This window comes from Coregonus lavaretus (assembly GCF_964263955.1).
Source record: "Coregonus lavaretus genome assembly, chromosome: 25".
Classification (NCBI taxonomy): domain Eukaryota; kingdom Metazoa; phylum Chordata; class Actinopteri; order Salmoniformes; family Salmonidae; genus Coregonus; species Coregonus lavaretus.
Window position 1 is genome coordinate 1,420,777 of NC_140012.1, and position 24,089 is coordinate 1,444,865.

At 41.7% G+C, this 24,089-nt stretch overlaps 1 protein-coding gene across 1 annotated transcript in view; it reads right to left on the reverse strand.

Moving 5' to 3' along the window:
• LOC311100511 (pro-neuregulin-3, membrane-bound isoform-like) overlaps window positions 1-24,089 on the reverse strand; it is a gene marked incomplete at both ends in the record, with an annotated part of 420,377 nt that overhangs the window by 50,729 nt on the left and 345,559 nt on the right. Inside the window, 2 exons of the mRNA XM_084141433.1 lie at window positions 1,058-1,184; window positions 9,685-9,787. Of these exons, the coding sequence (XP_083997559.1) occupies window positions 1,058-1,184; window positions 9,685-9,787 (230 nt within the window). The remainder of the gene's footprint in view (window positions 1-1,057; window positions 1,185-9,684; window positions 9,788-24,089) is intronic.

Genomic DNA, 24,089 nt, shown 5'->3' on the forward strand with positions numbered 1-24,089 from the left:
CAAGTTCTGATCACATTTAGTGACCACAACCACACAACTACAGACCACAACCACACACCTTTAACCACAACCGCACAACTGCTGACCACAAGCACACAACTTCTAACCCCAACCACACAACTGCTTACGTCACCACAAGCACACAACTACTGACCACAAGCACATAACTTCTGACCATAACCACACAACTCTTTACCACAATTAGTGACCACAACCACACTACTACTGACCACAACCACACAACTTCTGGCCACACAACTGCTTACCACAACCACACAACTTCTGACCAAAACCAAACAACTGCTTGTCACAATTTGTCACCACAACCACACAACTACTAACCACAACCACACAACTTCTGACCACACACGGTTGTAGGGCGGCAGGTAGCTTAGTGGGTAAGAGCGTTGTGCCAGTAACCGAAAGGTCGCTGGTTCTAATCCCCGAGCCGACTAGGTGAAAAATCTGTCGATGTGCCCTTGAGCAAGGCACTTAACCCTAATTGCTCCTGTAAGTCGCTCTGGATAAGAGCGTCTGCTAAATGACAAAAACAATTAGTGACCACAACCACACTACTACTGACCACAACCACACAACTTCTGACCAAAACCAAACAACTGCTTGTCACAATTTGTCACCACAACCACACAACTTCTGACCACACAACTGCTTACCATAACCACACAACTTCTGACCACAACCAAACAACTGCTTGTCACAATTAGTCACCACAACCACACAACTACTAACCACAACCACACAACTTCTGACCACACAACTACTGACCACAACCACACAACTTCTGGCCATGACGACACAGGTTTTTAAAGAAGGAAAAAAAGTTTAATAGTTTAAAAAGTATAAATGTTATCGAAAAGTTTTATACAAGTACCCTGGTCCTGACCGGTCTGCATGTTTTAAAGTTATGAATGACATTTCTAGATTTAACTGTGTATTACAAATAATAATACAACATTTTTACAAGATTTAAAGTGGGGATTTTTGCTTTTGCAAGTCTCATTAATAATTGAATAAGAACGCTGTTTCCTTATCTCACCTTTTGAAGCTGCCAGCCGCACTGAGGCCTGGGGCTGGATTTAGACATGAGCCCAGAGGAGTTGATACTGCACACCCTCAGATTCCGGCTCTCCAAGAAGTGCGCCCGGAGCTTTTCCCTGTGTCTCCTGCAGAGGGCAAGAGAGGCCATACTGAGTTTAATATAAAGCCCAACCTTCAGATTTCATGATCCTCAGAAAGGCTTGTTGAAAGTACGTTGCTTTGGGTCAGAGCTTTGTGTACCTGGCTCTTGTACACTGTTCCACTGTGTTCGAGCTGCATTCATGTCTTACGGGTGCCTTGTGGCTGCTTGATGAGCTTCTCTTGTGCAGATAATCTGGCTCTTTGTACACATAGTCACAGGGTGCAATTGCAATGGGCTAATAGCTTTTGCTACGTGGTAAATAAGGTTGTCAACAACAATGGTAGGCTGACTATTTTGCAGTGCAGCCAGTGAAAATTGTGCCCCTGCATTGTAACAATTGCAGAGAGCCAGGAAAGCGGAGAGGTAAAGGTACTCAGAGCAGAGAGGAAGAAGCAGAAATAGAAAAGGAAGAGCAACCTCGTGTTTTCAAATTGAACGTTTAATAAAAATAAACAGCGTAAAACTTCCATTAGGTGCCCAGGTTTTCATAAAATACATTTGCAGCGACATTCGTCGGTGAGCTCCTATTGGATGTTGCCGTTTGTACTGCTCGTGGAGTAGACATCACCCTCATCCACTTATGATGGAGTTTGTCAGCTCTATATGCTTAGAACACTGGGTGCATAACAAAAGGTACAGTTGAAATCGGAAGTTTACATACACCTTAGCCAAATACATTTAAACTCAGTTTTTCACACTTCCTGACATTTAATCCTAGTAAATATTCCCTGTCTTAGGTCAGTTAGGATCACCACTTTATTTTAAGAATGTGAAATGTCAGAATAATAGTAGAGAGAATGATTTATTTCAGCTTTTATTTCTTTCATCACATTCCCAGTGGGTCAGAAGTTTACATACACTCAATTAGTGTTTGGTAGCATTGCCTTTAAATTGTTTAACTTGGATCAAATGTTTCGGGTAGCCTTCCACAAGCTTCCCACAATAAGTTGTGTGAATTTTGGCCCATTCCTCCTGAGAGAGCTGGTGTAACTGAGTCAGGTTTGTAGGCCTCCTTGTTCGCACACGCTTTTTCAGTTCTGCCCACACATTTTCTATAGGATTGAGGTCAGGGCTTTGTGATAGCCACTCCAATACCTTGATTTTGTTGTCCTTAAGCCATTTTTCCACAACTTTGGAAGTTTGCTTGGGGTCATTGTCCATTTGGAAGACCCATTTGCGACCAAGCTTTAACTTCCTGACTGATGTCTTGAGATGTTGCTTCAATATATTCACATAATTTTCCTTCCTCATGATGCCATCTATTCTGTGAAGTGCACCAGTCCCTCCTGCAGCAAAGCACCCCCACAGCATGATGCTGCCACCCCCGTTCTTCACGGTTGGGATGGTGTTCTTTGGCTTGCAAGCAACCCCCTTTTTCCTCCAAACATAACGATGGTCATTATGGCCAAACAGTTCTATTTTTGTTTCATCAGACCAGAGGACATTTCTCCAAAAAGTATGATCTTTGTCCCCATGTGCAGTTGCAAACCGTAATCTGGCTTTTTTATGGCGGTTTTGGAGCAGTGGCTTCTTCCTTGCTGCGCGGCCTTTCAGGTTATGTCGATATAGGACTCGTTTTACACTTACATTTGAGTCATTTAGCAGACGCTCTTATCCAGAGCAACTTACAGTTAGTGAGTGCATACATTGTCATACTGGCCCCCCGTGGGAATCGAACCCACAACCCTGCCGTTGCAAGCGCCATGCTCTACCAACTGAGCTACACGGGACTATACTTTTACTGTGGATAAAGATACTTTTGTACCTGTTTCCTCCAGCATCTTCACAAGGTCCTTTGCTGTTGTTCTGGGATTGATTTGCACTTTTCGCACCAAAGTACGTTAACCTCTAGGCTGCGTGGTCCCATGGTGTTTATACTTTCGTACTATTGTTTGTACAGATGAAAGTGGTACCTTCTGGCATTTGGAAATTGCTCCCTAAGATGAACCAGACTTGTTGAGGTCTACCATTTTTTTTCTGAGGTCTTGGCTGATTTCTTTTGATTTTCCCATGATGCCAAGCAAAGAGGCACTGAGTTTGAAGGTAGTCCTTGAAATACATCCACAGGCACACCTCCAATTGACTCAAATGATGTCAATTAGCCTATCAGAAGCTTCTAAAGCCATGACAAAAAAATTTCTAGAATTTTCCAAGCTGTTTAAAGGCACAGTCAACTGAGTGTATGTAAACTTCTGACCCATTGGAATTGTGATACAATGAATTATAAGTTAAATAATCTGTCTGTAAACAATTGTTGGAAATTGCTTGTGTCATGCACAAAGTAGATGTCCTAACCGACTTGCAAAAACTATAGTTTGTTAACAATACATTTGTGGAGTGGTTGAAAAATGAGTTTTAATGACTCCAATCTAAGTTTATGTAAACTTCCGACTTCAACTGTATAATGCATTACATTTGCCCCCGCACATTGACTCTTTACCGGTACCCCCTGTATATAGCCTCTCTATTGTTATTTTACTGCTGCTCTTTAATTATTTGAAACTTTTATTTCGTATTTGTTTTGGTATTCTTTCTTATAACTGCATTGTTGGTTAAGGGCTTGTAAGTAATCATTTCACTGTAAGGTCTACCTACACCTGTTGTATTCGGCGCATGTGACAAATACAATTTTATTTTATTTTATAAGACTTATAATGTTTTGTCTTTCAATATTTCAATTAACTTAAAATGGCTGATAATAACTTGCTCTGTGGTGAGGTTTTCCCCAGGTACAGATTTAGGATAATTCCTAATTTTAACCATTAGTGGAAAATGCAAAACTGCCCCAAGATCAGTGTCTAGGGCAGGGGTGTAAAACTAATTCCGTGGAGGGCCTAGTGTTTGCAGGTTTTTATTTTGACCTTTAAATTAAGCCCGAGACAATCGGGTGTGGGAAGTTCCTTACTAATTAGTGACCTTAATCAATCAAGGACAAGGGAGGAGTGAAAACCTGCAGACTTTCGGCCCTCCATGGAATGAGTTTGACATCTGTGGTCTAGGGGGAACTTCACTCTACACCAATGGGATGATATTATACATTATAAGAGACCTTATATGGGGCCTTTCTTATCACATATCTTTCAGTGCATTCACACTAGAACCGCTGGGCCTCGATGGACCCCCCTTCAAACTAATGAGCAGTCATTCTGACTGCAACACTCTAACAGTGTAATTCATATGTTTCATGTATGCTATCGCAAAAATAATCATTTGGGTGTGTTTATGAAGGCCTTGGGTAACATTAGAAAACAATTTCTATTTTACTTCAAATAACACAATAGCATCTTCATTAGTTTATGTTACTGTAAGCTAAATGTATGAAACTGAAAGGATATGCGTTGGAACATAAAAATACCCCCAAACACCAAGACGCACGGTCAAAAGACGCTCAATCAAATTATGAAAATATCAGTAGCATAAACATCATTATAAGCGCCAAGTGGCCATAAATAGTGCAACTCAGCACAAAAGCAATAATGCCATTATAATGAATATAAGTGTAGATATGACAGCAGTCAAAAATAGTAAATTATGCTTATATTGTGTGCTCTTCATACAATGGCATCAGTTGGATTTCACTTAGCTGTTATCATTTGTCCTAAAGTTGCCACAATTTCGCCACTTTCACTTGCTTGACACACTTTGACATACATTATATGGCCAAAAGTATGTAGACACCTGCTCGTCAAACATCTCATTCCAAAATCATGGGCATTAATAAGGAGTTGGTCCCCTCTTTGCTGCTATAACAGCATCCACTCTTCTGGGAAGGCTTTCCACTAGATGTTGGAACATTGCTGAGGGGACATGCTTCGATTCAACCACAAGAGCATTAGTGAGTTCCGGCACTGATGCTGGGCGATTAGGCCTGGCTCGCAGTCGGTGTTCAAATTCATCCCAAAGGTGTTCGATGGGGTTGAGGTCAGGTCTCTGTGCAGGCCAGTCAAGTTTCTGTATGGACCTTGCTTTGTGCACGGGGGCATTGTCATGCTGAAACAGGAAAGGGCCTTCCCCAAACCGTTGCCACAAAGTTGGAAGCACATAGTCGTCTAGATTTTCATTGCATGCTGTAGCGTTAAAATTTCCCTTAACTGGAACTAAGGGGCCTAGCCCTAACCATAAATAACAGCCCAAGACCATTATTCCTCTTCCACCAAACTTTACAGTTGGCACTATGCATTGGGGCAGGTAGCGTTCTTCTGGCATCAGCTAAACCCAGATTCTTCCGTTGGACTGCCAGTTGGTGAAGCGTCATCACTCCAGAGAACACGTTTTCACTGCTCCAGAGTCCAATGGCGGCGAGCTTTACACCACTCCAGCTGACGCTTGGCATTGCACGTGGTGATCTTAGGCTTGTGTGCGGCTGCTCGGCCATGGAAACCCATTTCATGAAGCTCCCGACGAACAGTTCTTGTGCTGACGTTGCTTCCAGAGGCAGTTTGGAACTCGGTAGCGAGTGTTGCAACCGAGGACAGACAATTTTTATGCGCAATGCACTTCAGCACTCGGTGGTCACATTCTGTGAGCTTGCGTGGCCTACCACTTCGCGGCTGAGCCATTGTTGCTCCTAGATGTTTCCACTTCACAATAACAGCTCTTACAGCTATAGCAAGGCAGAAATTTGACGAGCTGACTTGTTGGAAAGGTGGCATCCTATGACGGTGCCACATTGAAAGTCACTGAGCTCTTCAGTATGGGCCATTCTACTGCCAATGTTTGTCTATGGAGATCGCATGGCTGTGTGCTCGATTTTATACACCTGTCAGCAACGGGTGTGGCTGAAATAGCCGAATCCACTAATTTGAAGGGGTGTCCACATACTTTTGTATATATAGTTTACCTTTGTTTGGATGTAGTGCATAATTGTATCTTTATTGTGTTCTGTTGTCTTGTCATTCTTCAGCACCGCTGTAGGGTACATATCATTTTAAAATTACAATTAGAACGGATCAATACAATAGAATGGCCCTCCCTGTTCTTAATTCACAATTGGTGATTACATAATTATGCATAGTTCGCTTCCCCTCACTCATCAACTCACCCATTCTCCCCATCATACTTAATTTATTTCATCTGTTGTTATATGTGTGAAATGAGTTTTGTATGTTTTAGGTTAAGTTTCAAGGCAATTATCAGGGTGATTAACAGCTGGGCACTGCACTTTGAACTGTCGGAAGAAGGAGTGGAACAGGCCCTACTGTTGGGAGAAGGAGGGGCAACAGGGGAAAACCATTCAAAAATGACATGCCCTCCTAAAACTAGTTATAACTCCAGTTCTGTTGGTAATATTAAGATTCAAACACCGACAGTGTGTTATATAGACTTGTTAAATAGACAAAATGACTGCTTTAGCGGTTCTAGTGTTTAGTGTTTGCCAAAAGCAAGACACTGGGGGAGAACGGCTAAGCTTTTGATTGTGCACAGCCTAATTTGTTTACATCCCTTTTAGTGAGCATATCTCCTTTGCCAAGATAATTCATCCACCTGATAGGTGTGGCATATCAAGAAGCTGATTAAAAAGCATGATCATTACACAGGTGCACCTTGTGCTGGGGACAATAAAAGGCCACTCTAAAATGTGCAGTTTTGTCACACAACACAATGCCACATATCTCTGAAGTTTTGAGAGAGCGTGCAATTGGCATAGAGCTGTTGCCAGAGAATTGAACATTAATTTCTCTACCATAAACCGCAGCCAACAACATTTTAGAGATTTGGCTGTACGTCCAACCAGCCTCAGAACCGCAGACCATGTGTAACTACTCCAGCCCAGGACCTCCACATCCGGCTTCTTCACCTGCGGAATCATCAGAGAAGGGAGGAGGGGGGAGGGGGAGTATTTCTGTCTGTAATAATGCCCTTTTGTGGGGGGAACAATATTCTGATTGGCTCGGCCTGACTCCCCAGTGGGTGGGCCTATGCCCTCCCAGGCCCACCCATGGCTGCGCCCCTGCCCATAAATTAGGGCCTAATGAATTGATTTCAATTGACTGATACTGTACTGAACTGTAACTCAGTAAAATCTTTGAAATTGTTATATGTTGCGTTGATATTTTTGTTCATTATAGTATAATGGTGGGTTCAGATTGTAACTTTGAGCAACCAAACAAACCGAAATCAGTCATTTGTTTATGGAAGGAGAAGGCAAGATGTCACGGTTCAGACAGACGACCAGAGGACCACAATTGCGTCACACCAGAAAGTTTATTAAAACTTAAGGGAAAAGGGAAGTAGGGAGTGAATGAAGGCTCCAGGGGTAACAGGGATCCCGTCCAATGTGCTGGGTCTGTGCCCCCCCCAGTGGCAGCGATGCGTCCTATGAAGCCGGTGGTGGGTGGTCCAGAAGTCCTGGGGGGGGGGAGACACAGACACAACAGGGCGGAATGAAACAAGGCAGCAGTACAGTTCAAGGGAAATCCAAAATACGTAGTAGCAAGGCAGAAGGCTGGTCAGAGTTACCGGGATTGAAGAGTAGTCAGGAGTCGTAATGGCAGAAGCAGGTCTGGATCTCCTGGGGCAGAAGAGTATCCAAAAATCAGGCAGGTCCGGGGTCACAAAACCAGGGTGAGCCAGAAGCGCGAGCAAACAGGTTCCGGGTGTGAGCTTTGCAGACGATCTGACACCGGAGAGCTGAAAGACAGGGCCTTAAATACTGGGAGAGGTAGTGGGTAATGCAGCGCAGCTGGCAGAGTAATTAGAGCAGAGCAGAGCAGGGACAGGTGGAGCTAGTTAGGCTGAGTAGAGAGAGTGGTGAGCAGAGTGGAAGAAAATTAAGGTGGTAACCCGGTGGAGTGAGAGGCTCATGACACAAGAGCCATTTGATTGTTGGCAACTACAGATTTTGCAACCTGAGTTTAGTATAATCCAATGATGTATATAAACACTATTTGACTGACAGGGGGCACTATTTCTAAGGCACTGTGCCACCATCTTTCGACTTCTTCACCAGTGCTTAAAAGGTTTTGGAAGATATAGAAATGCATTTATTAACGGCTACACTCGTTTTTGCTATGTATTTTCTACTACAGACACCTTCATGCGCAAATTATATGTGAACAAAGCCTCATTAAACATTTTAAATGTTACTGTCCCCACTACAACAAAGAAATACTTAAATACATGTAATTATGCCTTTGAAATATTACATTGAAAAAGTGATTATATTTGTTTTGGAACCGGGCAGCCTCCCGGGCACGAGCCAGGTGCCCCGTTCAAAGCCCACGGCGAAGTCGGCTCAAAACAAAAGTTACGTAGCCTAGGCTATATTAAGCACGTGGAGTAATGAGTAGGATTCTGTGTTTTCAAATGCAAAAGTGATTGCATTTGATAAAAATGCTTTATCTGCCTTCCCAATGGTAACTAGTTTGAAAATTCAAACATATATTTTATGGAAAAGGGATTTATGTTTCTGGATGATGCACCTTGCTGCCTTGTTGACAACATGACTGAGTGGCGCAGATTACTGTTACATTTGAGAAGGGCGCTCTTCCCTCAAGAGCTTCTGCCCGTTCACGTCACTGGCCAAACCAGTAAACCGTGTAAGATCCATGCAAATTCCTGCAATGCGGCTTTGTGATAACCTGGAGAGGAAATCTCTTGCGAAGCAGTTTAACAGTAACACCAAAGACAGTACAGTATGAAGATACGCAGAAACTGCTTCGCCAATAGAAATCCCAGATCACACTTGTAGGCCATCCCATCGCGACGTTGGCTAGCTAAGCTCATGCGCAGAAACGTGTCATTGGTTCTAACGGCCATCTCGCGCCGTCAAATCAAAAGCACTCCTTCGATATAAAGCTGTTTTTGACAAAAATGAAAATGTGTCAGTTATTTAAGACATTGGTTTGAATCTAGGTTGTGCCTTTAGATTTCGAGAAAATTAACAACTAAGGAAGAATATTTCACTTCTCTCATTGACTTCTCAAACCCGGCCTGGTCTGCTTCCCAAGCGCCTCTGGGTTAGAAACTCCATGCTAACATGCTGCTGGATAGGTGAAGACTAACATGTCAAGGCAGCTTTACAGTAACACTGTGCTGAACAGACTACCACCAACATGCTGTTTTCCATGCTGTTCGGAAGAAACCCCACGAGGGGAGATTTTGGCATCAAAGTAGTGGCAAAGTGAATTGACTGTAAAAGACAGGCACTTGTTTCCAACTGCACTTGTGTTAACAGCAGTTTACAAACCATGATTCCATGTTTAAAAAAATCAACAAACTGCAGATAAAGTCTGATATAGTGCATCAGCCTTTACCTATGGTTACTGTTGAGGATGAGTACATTACTTTGATTAAACATACATTTTGAATCAAGAATGCTCTCTTTTGTCATATTTCTAAGTACATTATATAAACATAAGCTCAGTACATCCTTTTACACCAGGGCTGCACCTGTGGTTTACTATGATAATGTCCCATGATGATACAATTCTCCATCCGTTGTTTGGGGGCATACTTAGCTACCCAGTGTGACCATCACTCACTTGATGCGGCGATAGAGAGCCATGCATGCCACTCCGAGAAAACAGATCCCTGAGGCAATGCTGAAGATGGACAGCACCTTTCTCTGGTAAGTCTCACGGCTCTCTGTGGAGACACAGGCAGATAAATATGATGTTAAAGCCAAGCTCTGTATATACACTACCAGTCAAAAGTTTGGACACACCTACTCATTCAAGGGTTTTTCTTTATTTTTACTATATTTTACATTGTAGAATAATAGTGAAGACATCAAAACTATGAAATAACACATATGGAATCATGTAGTAACCAAACAAGTGTTAAACAAATCAAAATATATTTTATATTTGAGATTCTTCAAATAGCCACCCTTTGCCTTGATGAGCTTTGCACACTCTTGGCTTCTCTCAACCAGCTTCATAAGGTAGTCACCTGGAATGCATTTCAATTAACAGGTGTGCCTTCTTAAAAGTTAATTTGTGGAATGTATTTCCTTCTTAATGCGTTTGAGCCAATCAGTTGTGTTGTGACAAGGTAGGGGGGTATACAGAAGATAGCCCTATTTGGTAAAAGTCCATATTATGGCAAGAACAGCTCAAATAAGCAAAGAGAAATGGCAGTCCATCATTACTTTAAGACATGAAGGTCAGTCAATCCGGAACATTTCAAGAACTTTGAAAGTTTCTTCAAGTGCAGTCGCAAAAACCATCAAGCGCTACGATGAAACTGGCTCTCATGAGGACCGCCACGGGAATGGAAGACCCAGAGTTACCTCTGCTGCATAGGATAAGTTCATAATAAATTTATCCAAATAAAAGTAACAGACACATCTCAACATCAACTGTTCAGAGGGGACTGTGTGAATCAGGCCTTCATGGTCAAATTGCTGCAAATAAACCACTACTAAAGGACACCAATAATAAGAAGAGACCTGCTTGGGCCAAGAAACACGAGCAATGGACATTAGACCGGTGGACATTTGTCCTTGGTCTGGAGTCCAAATTTGAGTTTTTTGCTACAAACCGCTGTGTCTTTGTGAGACGCGGTGTGGGTGAACAGATGATCTCCGCATGTGTATTTCCCACCGTAAAGCATGGAGGAGGAGTTGTTATGGTGTGGGGGTGCTTTGCTGGTGACACTGTCTGTGATTTATTTACAATTCAAGGCACACTTAACCAGCATGGCTACCACAGCATTCAGCAGCAATACACCATCCCATCTGGTTTGGGCTTTTTGGGACTATCATTTGTTTTTCAACAGGACAATGACCCAACACACCTCCAGGCTGTGTAAGGGCTATTTTACCAAGAAGGAGAGTGATGGAGTGCTGCATCAGATGAACTGGCCTCCCTAATCCCCCGACCTCAACCCAATTGAGATGGTTTGGGATAAGTCGGACGGCAGAGTGAAGGAAAAGCAGCCAACAATTGCTCAGCATATGTGGAAACTCCTTCAAGACTGTCGGAAAAGCATTCCAGGTGAAGCTGGTTGAGAGAATGCCAAGAGTGTGCAAAACTGTCATCAAGGCAAAAGGTGGCTATTTGAAGAATCTATTTGAAAATTTGTTTTAACACTTTTTTGGTTAGTACATGATTCCATATGTGTTATTTCATAGTTTTGATGTCTTCAATATTATTCTACAATGTAGAAAATAGTACAAATAAAGAAAAACCCTTGAATGAGTAGGTGTGTCCAAAGTTTTGACTGGTAGTGTACATTTACATTACATTTTAGTCATTTAGCAGACGCTCTTATCCAGAGCGACTTACAGTTAGTGAATACATATTTTTTTATACTGCCCCCCCGTGGGAATTGAACCCACAACCCTGGCGTTGCAAACGCCATGCTCTATCAACTGAGCTACATCCCTGCCGGCCATTCCCTCCCCTACCCTGGACGACGCTGGGCCAATTGTGCGCCGCCCATGAGTCTCCCGGTCGCGGCCGGCTGCGACAGAGCCTGGATTCGAACCAGGATCTCTAGTGGCACAGTTAGCACTGCGATGCAGTGCCTTAGACCACTGCGCCACTCAGGAGTGACTCCATGCATGTAGAGTACCATTTCTGCAGAGACACAGGCAAAATAGTACTGTTAAAGCAACACTCGATATACTCGCTAGTAACACACACAATAGTAATAGTCGGTTTCGTGAAAAACCTTGTTAAATCCACTCTCTGTAAGACGTGCATATCAAATGAAATGCTTACATCCAAGCCCTTAACAACGATGCAGTTTTAAGAAAAATAAGAGTTAAGAAAAATATTTACTTAATAAACTAAAGTAAAAAATAAAAGAGCAACAATAAAATAACAATAACAAGTTCATATAAAGGGGGTACAGGTACTGAGTCAATATGCGGGGGTACAGGTTAGTCGAGGTAATTGAGGTAATATGTACATGTAGGTAGGGGTAAAGTGACTATGCATAGATAATAAACAGCGAGTAGCAGCAGCGTATAAAAAGGGGTGGTCAAATAGTCTGGGTAGCCATTTGATTAGCTGTTCAGCAATATTATGGCTTGGGGGTAAAAGCTGTTAAGAAGCCTTTTAGACCTAGACTTGGCTCTCCGGTACCACTTGCCGTGCGGTAGCAGAGAGAACAGTCTATGACTATGGTGGCTGGTGTCTTTGGCAATTTTTAGGGCCTTCCTCTGACACCGCCTGGTATAGAGGTCCTGGATGGCAGGAAGCTTGGCCCCAGTGAGGCACTGGGCTGTACACAGTACCCTCTGTAGCGACTTGCGGTCGGAGGCTGAGCAGTTGCCATACCAGGCGGTGATGCAACCAGTCAGGATGCTCTCGATGGTGCAGCTGTATAACTTTTTGAGATCTGAGGACCCATGCTAAATCTTTTCAGTCTCTTGAGGGGGAATAGGCGTTGTCGTGCCCTCTTCACGACTGTATTGGTGTGTTTGGACCATGATAGTTTATTGGTGATGTGGACACTATATTGCACACTCTTAGAATTAGGGGTGACTCGAAGAACAATAGAGATTCCTAGAGTTACTCATGGAACCATTGCAGTTAATGGGTTCATATTTGCACCTTTGGTTAGTTGAGGGGTCCTTGGAGGAACCTTGAATGTTTCAATGTAGCAAAGAGTTCCTGGAAGAACCTTTTTGCTGGCACGTGCGGAGCCAGTTTTGCCAATTTAGTATCTTTGTCACTATATTTAGTGAGTTGTCAGACACCTCCTGGTAATTGTTTTGGTAAAATAGTATTTTCAGTAATGCCTTTGGGGAGGTTTAACAACGAGGGTTTCTATGGTTTTGATAGAATTTTGCTACTTTTCCCACACAACTCTGCCGCAAACAAGATCGGGAGAAGCTTTCTGTGTAACAGAAATCAGAGCAATGGCGTACACACAGGAGAAGCACAAGGGGAGGTGGTGTACAGCGGGAGAGGTGGCAAAAACGGTTCGTCAGGGACAGCAGCTGTGCCACAGCAAGGAAATTGCTGCGGTGATGTTGTCGCGGTAACGGCAAAGCATAATCTAGCAACTTCTAGCGACAGGTCAAGGAGCCAATAGCAATTCTCACTGACAAATAGTTTGCAACACTCTGCAGAGCACTTTGTTTCGCCGTTTGATTTGTTGCGCTGCCAGACTCCAAAGGAGATTAAAATATGTGTTTTTTGGTGATGGTTTTATGGGATAACTAGCAACTTGTAAACAATTACCCATTTCTATATGGGTACTCTTTTATTAGCAGTGTTGAATAACATTGACTGTACAGCCAATTACATAACGCCTATAGCCTCCTGTTTTAATTCTGAAAAGTTTATTGTGATGGTAATGACGTTTGTTTATATTGATAATTATCAGGTATTAAAAAAATTATAAAAAGATATTGCAGATAGATTGTGGCATCTTTCAATGTAATTGTCTGCATCATTTCCAATCCCCCAAATATATTTTTCTGTAAATATATACAGTTGAAGTCGGAAGTTTACATACACCTTAGCCAAATACATTTAAACTCAGTTTTTCACAATTCCTGATATTTAATCCTAGTAACAATTCCCTGTCTTAGGTCAGTTAGGATCACCACTTTATTTTAGGAATGTGAAATGTCAGAATAATAGTAGAGAGAATGATTTATTGCTTTTATTTTGTTCATCACATTCCCAGTGGGTCAGAAGTTTACATACACTCAATTAGTATTTGGTAGCATTGCCTTTAAATTGTTTAACTTGGTTCAAACGTTTTCGGGAAGCCTTCCACAAGCTTCCCACAAGAAGTTGGGTGAATTTTGGCCATTTCCTCCTGACAGAGATGGTGTAACTGAGTCAGGTTTGTAGGCCTCATTGCTTGCACACGCTTTTTCAGTTCTGCCCACACATTTTCTATAGGATTGAGGTCATGGCTTTGTGATGGCCACTCCAATACCTTGACTTTGTCGTCTTTAAGCCATTTTGCCACAACTTTGGAAGTATGCTTGGGGTCATTGTCCATTTGGAAGACCCATTTGCGACCAAGTTTTAACTTCCTGACTGATGTCTTGAGATGTTGCTTCAATATATCCACATAATTTTCCTTCCTCATGATGCCATCTATTTTGTGAAGTGCACCAGTCCCTCCTGCATCAAAGCACACCCACAGCATGATGCTGCCACCCCCGTGCTTCACGGTTGGGATGGTGTTCTTCGGCTTGCAAGCTACCCCCTTTTCCTCCAAACATAATGATGGTCATTATGGCCAAACAGTTCTATTTCTGTTTCATCAGACAAGAGGACATTTCTCCAAAAAGTATGATCTTTGTCCCCATGTGCAGTTGCAAACCGTAGTCTGTTTTTTTATGGTGGTTTTGGAGCAGTGGCTTCTTCCTTGCTGAGCGGCCTTTCAGGTTATGTCGATATAGGACTCGTTTTACTGTGGATATAGATACTTTTGTACCTGTTTCCTCCAACATCTTCACAAGGTCCTTTGCTGTTGTTCTGGGATTGATTTGCACTTTTCGCACCAAAGCACGGTTATCTCTGGAATACAGAACACATCTCCTTCCTGAGCAGAATGATGGCTGTGTGGTCCCATGGTGTTTATACTTGCATACTATTGTTTGTACAGATGAACGTGGTAACTTCAGGCTTTTGGAAATTGCTCCCAAGGATGAACCAGACTTGTGGAGATCTACAATTTTTTTCTGAGGTCTTGGCTGATTTATTTTGATTTTCCCATGATGTCAAGCAAAGAGTCACTGAGTTTGAAGGTAGGCCTTGAAATACATCCACAAGTACACCTCCAATGGACTCAAATTATGTCAATTAGCCTATCAGAAGTTTCTAAAGCCATGACATCATTTTCTGGAATTTTCCAAGCTGTTTAAAGGCACAGTCAACTTAGTGTATGTAAACTGCTGACCCACTGGAATGGTGATACAGTGAATTATAAGTGAAAAAATCTCTCTGTAAACAATTGCTGGAAAAAGTACTTGTGTCATGCACAAAGTAGATATCCTAACCGACATGCCAAAACTATCGTTTGTTAACAAGACATTTGTGGAGTGGTTGAAAAACAAGTTTTAATGATTCCAACCTACAATGGCTTGCGAAAGTATTCACCCCCTTGGCATTTTTTCTATTTTGTTGCCTTACAACCTGGAATTAAAATTGATTTTTTGGGGGTTTGTATTATTTGATTTACACAACATGCCTACCACTTTGAAGTTGCAAAATATTTTTTATCGTGAAACAAAAAAGAAATAAGACAAAAAAACAGAAAACTTGAGCGTGCATAACTATTCACCCCCCCAAAGTCAATACTATGTAGAGCCACCTTTTGCAGCAATTACACATCTAGCCACTGGGATATTTGCGCATTCTTCAAAGCAAAACTGCTCCAGCTCCTTCTAGTTGGATGGGTTCTGCTGGTGTACAGCAATCTTTAAGTCATACCACAGATTCTCAATTGGATTGAGGTCTGGGCTTTGACTAGGCCATTCCAAGACATTTAAATGTTTCCCCTTAAACCACTCGAGTGTTGCTTTAGCAGTATGCTTAGGGTCATTGTCCTGCTGGAAGGTGAACCTCCGTCCCAGTCTCAAATCTCTGGAAGACTGCAACTGGTTTCCCTCAAGAATTTCCTTGTATTTAGCGCCATCCATCATTCCTTCAATTCTGACCAGTTTCCCAGTCCCTGCCGATGAAAAACATCCCCACAGCATGATGCTGCCACCACCATGCTTCACTGTGGGGATGGTGTTCTCGGGGTGAGGAGAGGTGTTGTGTTTGCGCCAGACATAGCGTTTTCCTTGATGGCCAAAAAGCTCAGTTATAGTCTCATCTGACCAGATTACCTTCTTCCATATGTTTGGGGAGTCTCCCACATGCCTTTTGGCGAACACCAAACGTGTTTGCCTATTTTCTTCTTTAAGCAATGGTTTTTTTTCTGGCCACTCTTCCGTAAAGCCCAGCTCTGTGGAGTGTATGGCTTAAAGTGGTCCTATGGACAGATACTCCAATCTCCACTGTGGAGCTTTGCAGCTACTTCAGGGTTACATGTGGTCTCTTTGTTGCCTCTCTCATTAATGCCCTCCTTGCCTGGTCCGTGAGTTTTGGTGGGCGGCCCTCTTTTGGTGCCAAATTCGTTCCGTTTTTTAATAATGGATTTAATGGTGCTCCGTGGGATGTTCAAAGTTTCAGATATTTTTTTATTTCACAATCCTGATCTGTACTTCTCCACAACTTTGTCCCTGACCTGTTTGGAGAGCTCCTTGGTCTTCATGGTGCCGCTTGCTTGGTTTTGCCCCTTACTTAGTGGTGTTGCAAACTCTGGGGCCTTTCAGAACAGGTGTATATATACTGAGATCATGTGACACTTAGATTGCACACAGGTGGACTTTATTTAACTAATTATGTGACTTTTGAAGGTAATTGGTTGCACCAGATCTTATTTAGGGGCGTCATAGCAAAGGGGGTGAATACATATGCACGCACCACTTTTTCATTATTTAAGTTTTTGAATTTTTTGAAACAAGTTATTTTTTTCATACACTGCTCAAAAAAATAAAGGGAACACTTAAACAACACATCCTAGATCTGAATCAAGGAAATAATCTTATTAAATACTTTTTTCTTTACATAGTTGAATGTGCTGACAACAAAATCACACAAAAATTATCAATGGAAATCAAATGTATCAACCCATGGAGGTCTGGATTTGGAGTCACCCTCAAAATTAAAGTGGAAAACCACACTACAGGCTGATCCAACTTTGATGTAATGTCCTTAAAACAAGTCAACATGAGGCTCAGTAGTGTGTGTGGCCTCCACGTGCCTGTATGACCTCCCTACGCCACCTGGGCATGCTCCTGATCAGGTGGCGGATGGTCTCCTGAGGGATCTCCTCCCAGACCTGGACTAAAGCATCCGCCAACTCCTGGACAGTCTGTGGTGCAATGTGGCGTTGGTGGATGGAGTGAGACATGATGTCCCAGATGTGCTCAATTGGATTCAGGTCTGGGGAACGGGTGGGCCAGTCCATAGCATCAATGCCTTCCTCTTGCAGGAACTGCTGACACACTCCAGCCACATGAGGTCTAGCATTTTCTTGCATTAGGAGGAACCCAGGGCCAACCGCACCAGCATATGGTCTCACAAGGGGTCTGAGGATCTCATCTCGGTACCTAATGGCAGTCAGGCTACCTCTGGCGAGCACATGGAGGCCCCCCAAATAAATGCCACCCCACACCATGACTGACCCACCGCCAAACCGGTCATGCTGGAGGATGTTGCAGGCAGCAGAACGTTCTCCACTGCGTCTCCAAACTCTGTCACGTCTGTCACATGTGCTCAGTGTGAACCTGCTTTCATCTGTGAAGAGCACAGGTCACCAGTGGCGAATTTGCCAATCTTGGTGTTCTCTGGCAAATGCCAAACGTCCTGCACGGTGTTGGGCTGTAAGCACAACCCCCACCTGTGGACGTCGGGCCCTCATACCACCCTCATGGAGTCTGTTTCTGACCGTTTGAGCAGACACATGCACATTTGTGGCCTGCTGGAGGTCATTTTGCAGGGCTCTGGCAGTGCTCCTCCTGCTCTTCCTTGCACAAAGGCGGAGGTAGCGGTCCTGCTGCTGGGTTGTTGCCCTCCTACAGCCTCCTCCATGTCTCCTGATGTACTGGCCTGTCTCCTGGTAGCGCCTCCATGCTCTGGACACTACGCTGACAGACACAGCAAACCTTCTTGCCACAGCTCGCATTGATGTGCCATCCTGGATGAGCTGCACTACCTGAGCCACTTGTGTGGGTTGTAGACTCCGTCTCATGCTACCACTAGAGTGAAAGCACCGCCAGCATTCAAAAGTGATCAAAACATCAGCCAGGAAGCATAGGAACTGAGAAGTGGTCTGTGGTCACCACCTGCAGAACCACTTCTTTATTGGGTGGTGTCTTGCTAATTGCCTATAATTTCCACCTGTTCCATTTGCACAACAGCATGTGAAATGTATTGTCAATCAGTGTTGCTTCGTAAGTGGACAGTTTGATTTCACAGAAGTGTGATTGACTTGGAGTTACATTGTGTTGTTTAAGTGTTCCCTTTATTTTTTTGAGCAGTGTATAACTTCACCAATTTGGACTATTTTGTGTATGTCCATTACATGAAATCCAAATAAAAATCCATTTAAATTACAGGTTGTAATTCAACAAAATAGGAAAAATGCCAAGGGGGATGAGTACTTTTGCAAGGCTCAAAATAAATAAGGTATTTCTGTTTTTTATTTGTCATTATGGGGTATTGTGTGTTGATTGATGAGGGGGGAAAAAAAGTATATCCATTTTAGAATAATTCTATAACGTTACACAATGTGGAAAAAGGAAAGGGGTCTGAATACTTTCCGAATGCACTGTATGGACAGTACCAAAACAAGTTATCTAATGATTCTGGGATGATTGTAACCCCCATATATATAACATTCTATTGGTTGCAATAATTTTGTATAATAATTTAAATAGAAAACTCTTAAGTTTTGAATCTGGCGTTGTTTTATGTATCAGTTCATAAACCATATGCCATGGAATCAGTACATTGAAAATCTCTTCTCAACTATTTTGCAATCTGTATGGCACAGCTGTCAAGTTTTCTATCATTAAATGAAACTGGTGTACTTGTTTATTCATCACAATTTTCTTTAACAAATGTTGGTCTTTAATGCAGGGCCGACAGACAAGTTCCTTACTTTCTCCCTCTTTCACTTGCCTCTTCCATTTTTGCGGTAATTCTGCAAATAGTTGTTTGTAATTTTGGATAGAGCAGTGTGACAGGTGTGACATAACTCCACTAGTCCTATTTATGATATCATTTGCAAAGATTATACTGTTTTCTTCTCTTTTCTTTCAAAAATATCAAAAAAAAAAAAATTAGTATATTTGAGTTTAACCATAATGTTTTTGTTATTAAAAAAAAAAAAATTTAGTCATTTAGCAGACGCTCTTATCCAGAGCGACTTACAGTTAGTGCATACATTTTTTATTTTTTATACTGGTCCCCCGTGGGAATCAAACCCACAACCCTGGCGATGCAAACGCCATGGTCTACCAACTGAGCTACATCCCTGCCGGCCATTCCCTCCTCTACCCTGGATGACGCTGGGCCAGTTGTGCGCCGCCCAATGGGTCTCCCGGTCGCGGCCAGCTGGTCGCGGCCAGGTGAATTAAATTGAAATTGCAACCACATTTATATGGCTTGTTTTAAAAATAGCGATATTTTGGAGATTATTTCATTTTCAAATAACTAAAAATGAGAGGTTGTAATCTACATAAAGGGAAAAAGGCCATTCTTGAACACGGGGTGTTCATACTGTTACTGTAAAAAAAGGAACAGTATGTTACCATACCATATTTTGTTGTATCCAATACTGTTACTGTAATTGATTTGCAATACCAATAATGCTACTGTAGTCATTTTGCGGTAACATATTCTTACTGTAAAACCTTTTTTGCATATTTGCCAGAGTGCCTTATATTTCAAATTAATTGTAGAGTTACCACCCATGACTGTATTTGTTAGTGACAGAGACATGGTTGTTGCATTCATCTATGTTCAGTCCTGTGGCCTTCACTAAGTGAATATGTTATCATTAAAATTAATTATTTTAACACAATACAATATGTATTTCATATGGCCTTATTTTGAGAGCTTGACTCTTATACAATTGCCTGAAACTCATGGTTTACAGGCCACAAACTCTGGTAATTTTCCAAAAACTCACAGGTTGTCCAGAAATCCTGGAGGAATCTTCCAACCTGGATTTCTGGAAAACCTGAGAACGGTATCAGAATTTTGCAACCCTAGCTGCAAGTCACATTATGCTGGTTTGCAAAGCGATGTGTAATTACTATTGGAATCCAGCCAGAGTTATGATATCCAACAGTTGGAATATCTTCACCTGCATTAAAATGACTGTCACGATTAGGAACATTGTGAGTTTACTTCCTAAGCCATTTAAACTGGAACAGCCATTTCATTAAAGGGTGCAGAAAATCTAACTAACTGATTGGATTAGTTTAGAACATGTATGTTATTTATCTTTGTGTAGCATACGATTAATCTATCAATCAATGTACCTGCAAAAACACAGATATTAACAACATAAAAAAAAATCTACCTACAGCAGAGCATGCTGAAAAATCAGTTGTTTTTTAGTAACTTACAGATAACTGGCTGCTTTGTAAGTTACTGTAAACAACACAGTTTTACGAAACATTTTGCACAAACACAGCATTTACAATGTTTTGGCGTCAATGTGAGCAGTTTATTTTTGGATGCAATGTTCAGACATTCACAGAAGTAGCAACAGCATAACACAATTCTCATCCAAATCGGAAAATGTAGGCTACATTAGTACTAGTGCTAAGTGAGGAAAGAGTGAGCGGTCATATTTAGCCAAATATCGGCTGAGAGAAACCATAATATACACTACCTGTCAAAAGTTTGGACACACCTACTCATTCAAGGGTTTTTCTTTATTTTTACTATTTTCTACATTGTAGAATAATAGTGAAGACATCAAAACTATAAAATAACACAAATGGAATCATGTAGTAAGCAATAAAGTGTTAAACAAATCAAAATATATTTGAGATTCTTCAAATAGTCACCCTTTGCCTTGATGACACTCCTGGCACAAAACGTTTTCTGATAGTGATTTATTGATACAAACGGCCGGTGCCGGTGTTATGATACTGATGACTTGTTGCCAGAGATGGTTTGTTTACGTTTACGTTGTAGCTAGATGGAGTAGGTAGGCCTACAACAGCTCAATCTAGTGGTCGTGTCGGAGGCAACAGTTGTTCACAACTCTAGTGTTGTAGCTAAGCCTAACCCTAACCATTTTTCTAACCTTAACCTCATTCTCTTAACCTCCTACGTTAATTCACCTAACCTGCTGTGTTAGTTCTCCTAACCTGCCATGTTAATTATCCTAACCTGCTGCAGTGGTTCATCATTTAAAAGTTGAGTCATACCACAGAAGAGCATGCGGCATGCTGTGATACGCTTCAGTGAGTCGCAGTGCTTGCCGTTAATGCTCATTTGAACCACATATACTCCATCTAGTCTTTTTTTATAATTATTTTATTAACGGAAACACAAAGATGTTGATGGACAAATACTGTATATGCTTATTTCTATTGGATATACAGTATATAACTCATGACCTATTATAAGGTTGTTTTGATTATTATGTGGATTATAATAAATGGACATACAGTATTTGTAGGGGGTTGATGCATTTTCTTTAGGGCAAATCAGGTCTGTCATATTGAGTTAGAAATGTCAAACTTTAGTCTTGTCAGGTGAACTGTTGTGTCCTCACCTTTGGTCTGATAATTTTGTTCAAGCGTTTTAGTTATAAAAAATAAATAACAAAGGGAGCCTTGAATAATTAAACAATAAATGAACCGCAACATGTTAGCTAAAGTAATTGCAATCAGGAATGCATGCAACTGTTTTTAATTTTGGCTGTACTATTATTGAATTTGTTGTGTTGTTAACAGGGTTCTAAATGGTCAGATTTGTTTTCGTAATCTAACATCACGTTTGACACACATACTGTAATTAGTACGCAGCACTCGCTCCTCCTACCCTCCTCCTTTAGTTCCTTCTTCTTCTTATTATTACAATTATTCATATTATTATCAATAAAATAATTATCATCATTTGGCTTAGTAGACTACTAAGCCTCGTATGGAGCTGTAGGCCTAAGAGCGTGGATTTTGTATAGCTATACCTAAAACATCCATTAGTCCCTAAAAATAGAAATCAACTCAACAAGTCTATTGTCCTGCTTATAGCCCATCACGGGTGGATGGCTTCTTTTGTATTCCAATAATAGGTTAGGCTACCGAACGATTTACACCCACAGATGAGGCATCGCCAGCTGTGAACTCTACAGCACGCTTCAGAAACCAAGGTGAATGTGACTCTACATCAAATGTTGCAATGGCAAAACATTTGATAACTATAATTTTCACCTGACATGATAACTTTGCCTACTATTAATTATTGTCTTATATGTTGGCATGCTTAACGTTATTTAACCAATTCTGATACGTTGAATGATGTGGTAGGCATTGCCCTGAATCATACTTTTGCATGTACTCCAAAGGGATAACTTGAAATAACATGATGTAGGTTAGTGAAATAATCGAAAGTAATATTTGATTCTTTATCAGCCTAGTGGTTATAAGTATTTTAGGCTTATCGTGTGAATTAGGCCTCATGTAAAATTATTGTCAAAGTGCAAAATATACTGTTGCAGGTAGATCTAGATTATTTATGGGTTGATGTTATAGAAATATCAAAACATTACTTTAACAACTCCAAACTGCCTTTTTCTATAATCGAGACACCTGCTGGTAACTCTTATCTGTTAGGACAGCTCATGAGGTCTCCTAAATATCTGTTGCCTAAGTGGAACTCTTATGACTAAAGAGTCTTCATGCATAGCTTCATGCATAGTAAGTTACGGTATTAAAACTAAATATAATACGTTTTTAGGCATACAGCTCGATGGTGGTTATACAAGGCTACTACTATTATAAGTAATACCAGAGAGTCTGTTCTAACTGGTGGGGAAATTGTAAAACCTTTATTACAGCATAGAAAATATAAAAAACAGACAGATTTGTGAAATTGCTTTATCCGACATTTTGCAGTTGCATGAGGCTTGGTGCTCACGGAATCAGTAGGCTATTAAACAAACACTCAAACAGGCAACAGAAGCAGGATCTGTCTTATTTCTGTAGATATATTGATGATTTATAAAGCCAGGCACATTTAACAGTTAGGTTATTGATTGTAGACCTAATTAAGTTGGGGTTTCCTCTCTCCTAAATCTTCTTACACAATTAAGGCAAGGGCTATTTCCTCGTCTCCTCACTCCGCTGCTGCCTCTGCCACATTGTCCTCAACACCAATATGCTGGTTAACGTCACTATTATACACATAGCAACATACAGGGAAAGGTGCCAATTCAATGGCGCACTGAAAATTATGTTTCAGAAATGTGGACAGCTATATTTTTTACAGCTCGCAACACGAATCATGAATAAGCTGTAGACCAAATTATCTGCCAAGAGAGTTTTCATCTATATTTTTCGTAGCCGTCTATTTACCACCACAAACCGATGCTGGCACTAAGACCACACTCAACAAGCTGTATAAGGCCATAAGCAAACCAGAAAATGCTCATCCAGAAGTGGCGCTCCTAGTGGCCGGGGACTTTAACACAGGCAAACTTAAATCCGTTTTACCTCATTTCTACCATTATGTCACATGTGCAACCAGAGAGAAAAAAAAACTCTAGACCACCTTTACTCCACACACAGAGACGCATACAAAGCTCTCCCTCGCCCTCCATTTGGCAAATCTGACCATAATTATATCCTCCTGATTCCTGCTTACAAGCAAAAACTAAAGCAGGAAGTACCAGTGACTCGCTCAATACGGAAGTGGTCAGATGACACGGATGCTACGCTACAGGACTGTTTTGATAGCACAGACTGGAATATGTTCCGGGATTCATCCAATGGCACTGAGGAGTATACCACCTCAGTCACCGGCTTCATCAATAAGTGCATCAACGACGTCGTCCCCACAGTGACCGTACATACATATCCCAACCAAAAGCCATGGATTACAGGCAATATCCGCACCAAGCTAAAGGATAGAGCTGCCGCTTTCATGGAGCGGGACACTAATCCGGACGCATATAAGAAATCCCACATTGCCCTCAGATGAACCATCAAACAGGCAAAGCGTCAATACAGGACTAAGATTGAATCTTGCTACACCGGCTCTGATGCTCGTCGGATGTGGCAGGGCTTGCAAACTATTACGGACTACAAAGGGAAACCCAGCGGCGAGCTGCCCAGTGACTCGAGCCTACCAGACGGGCTAAATTTATTTTATGCTCGCTTCGAGGCAAGCAA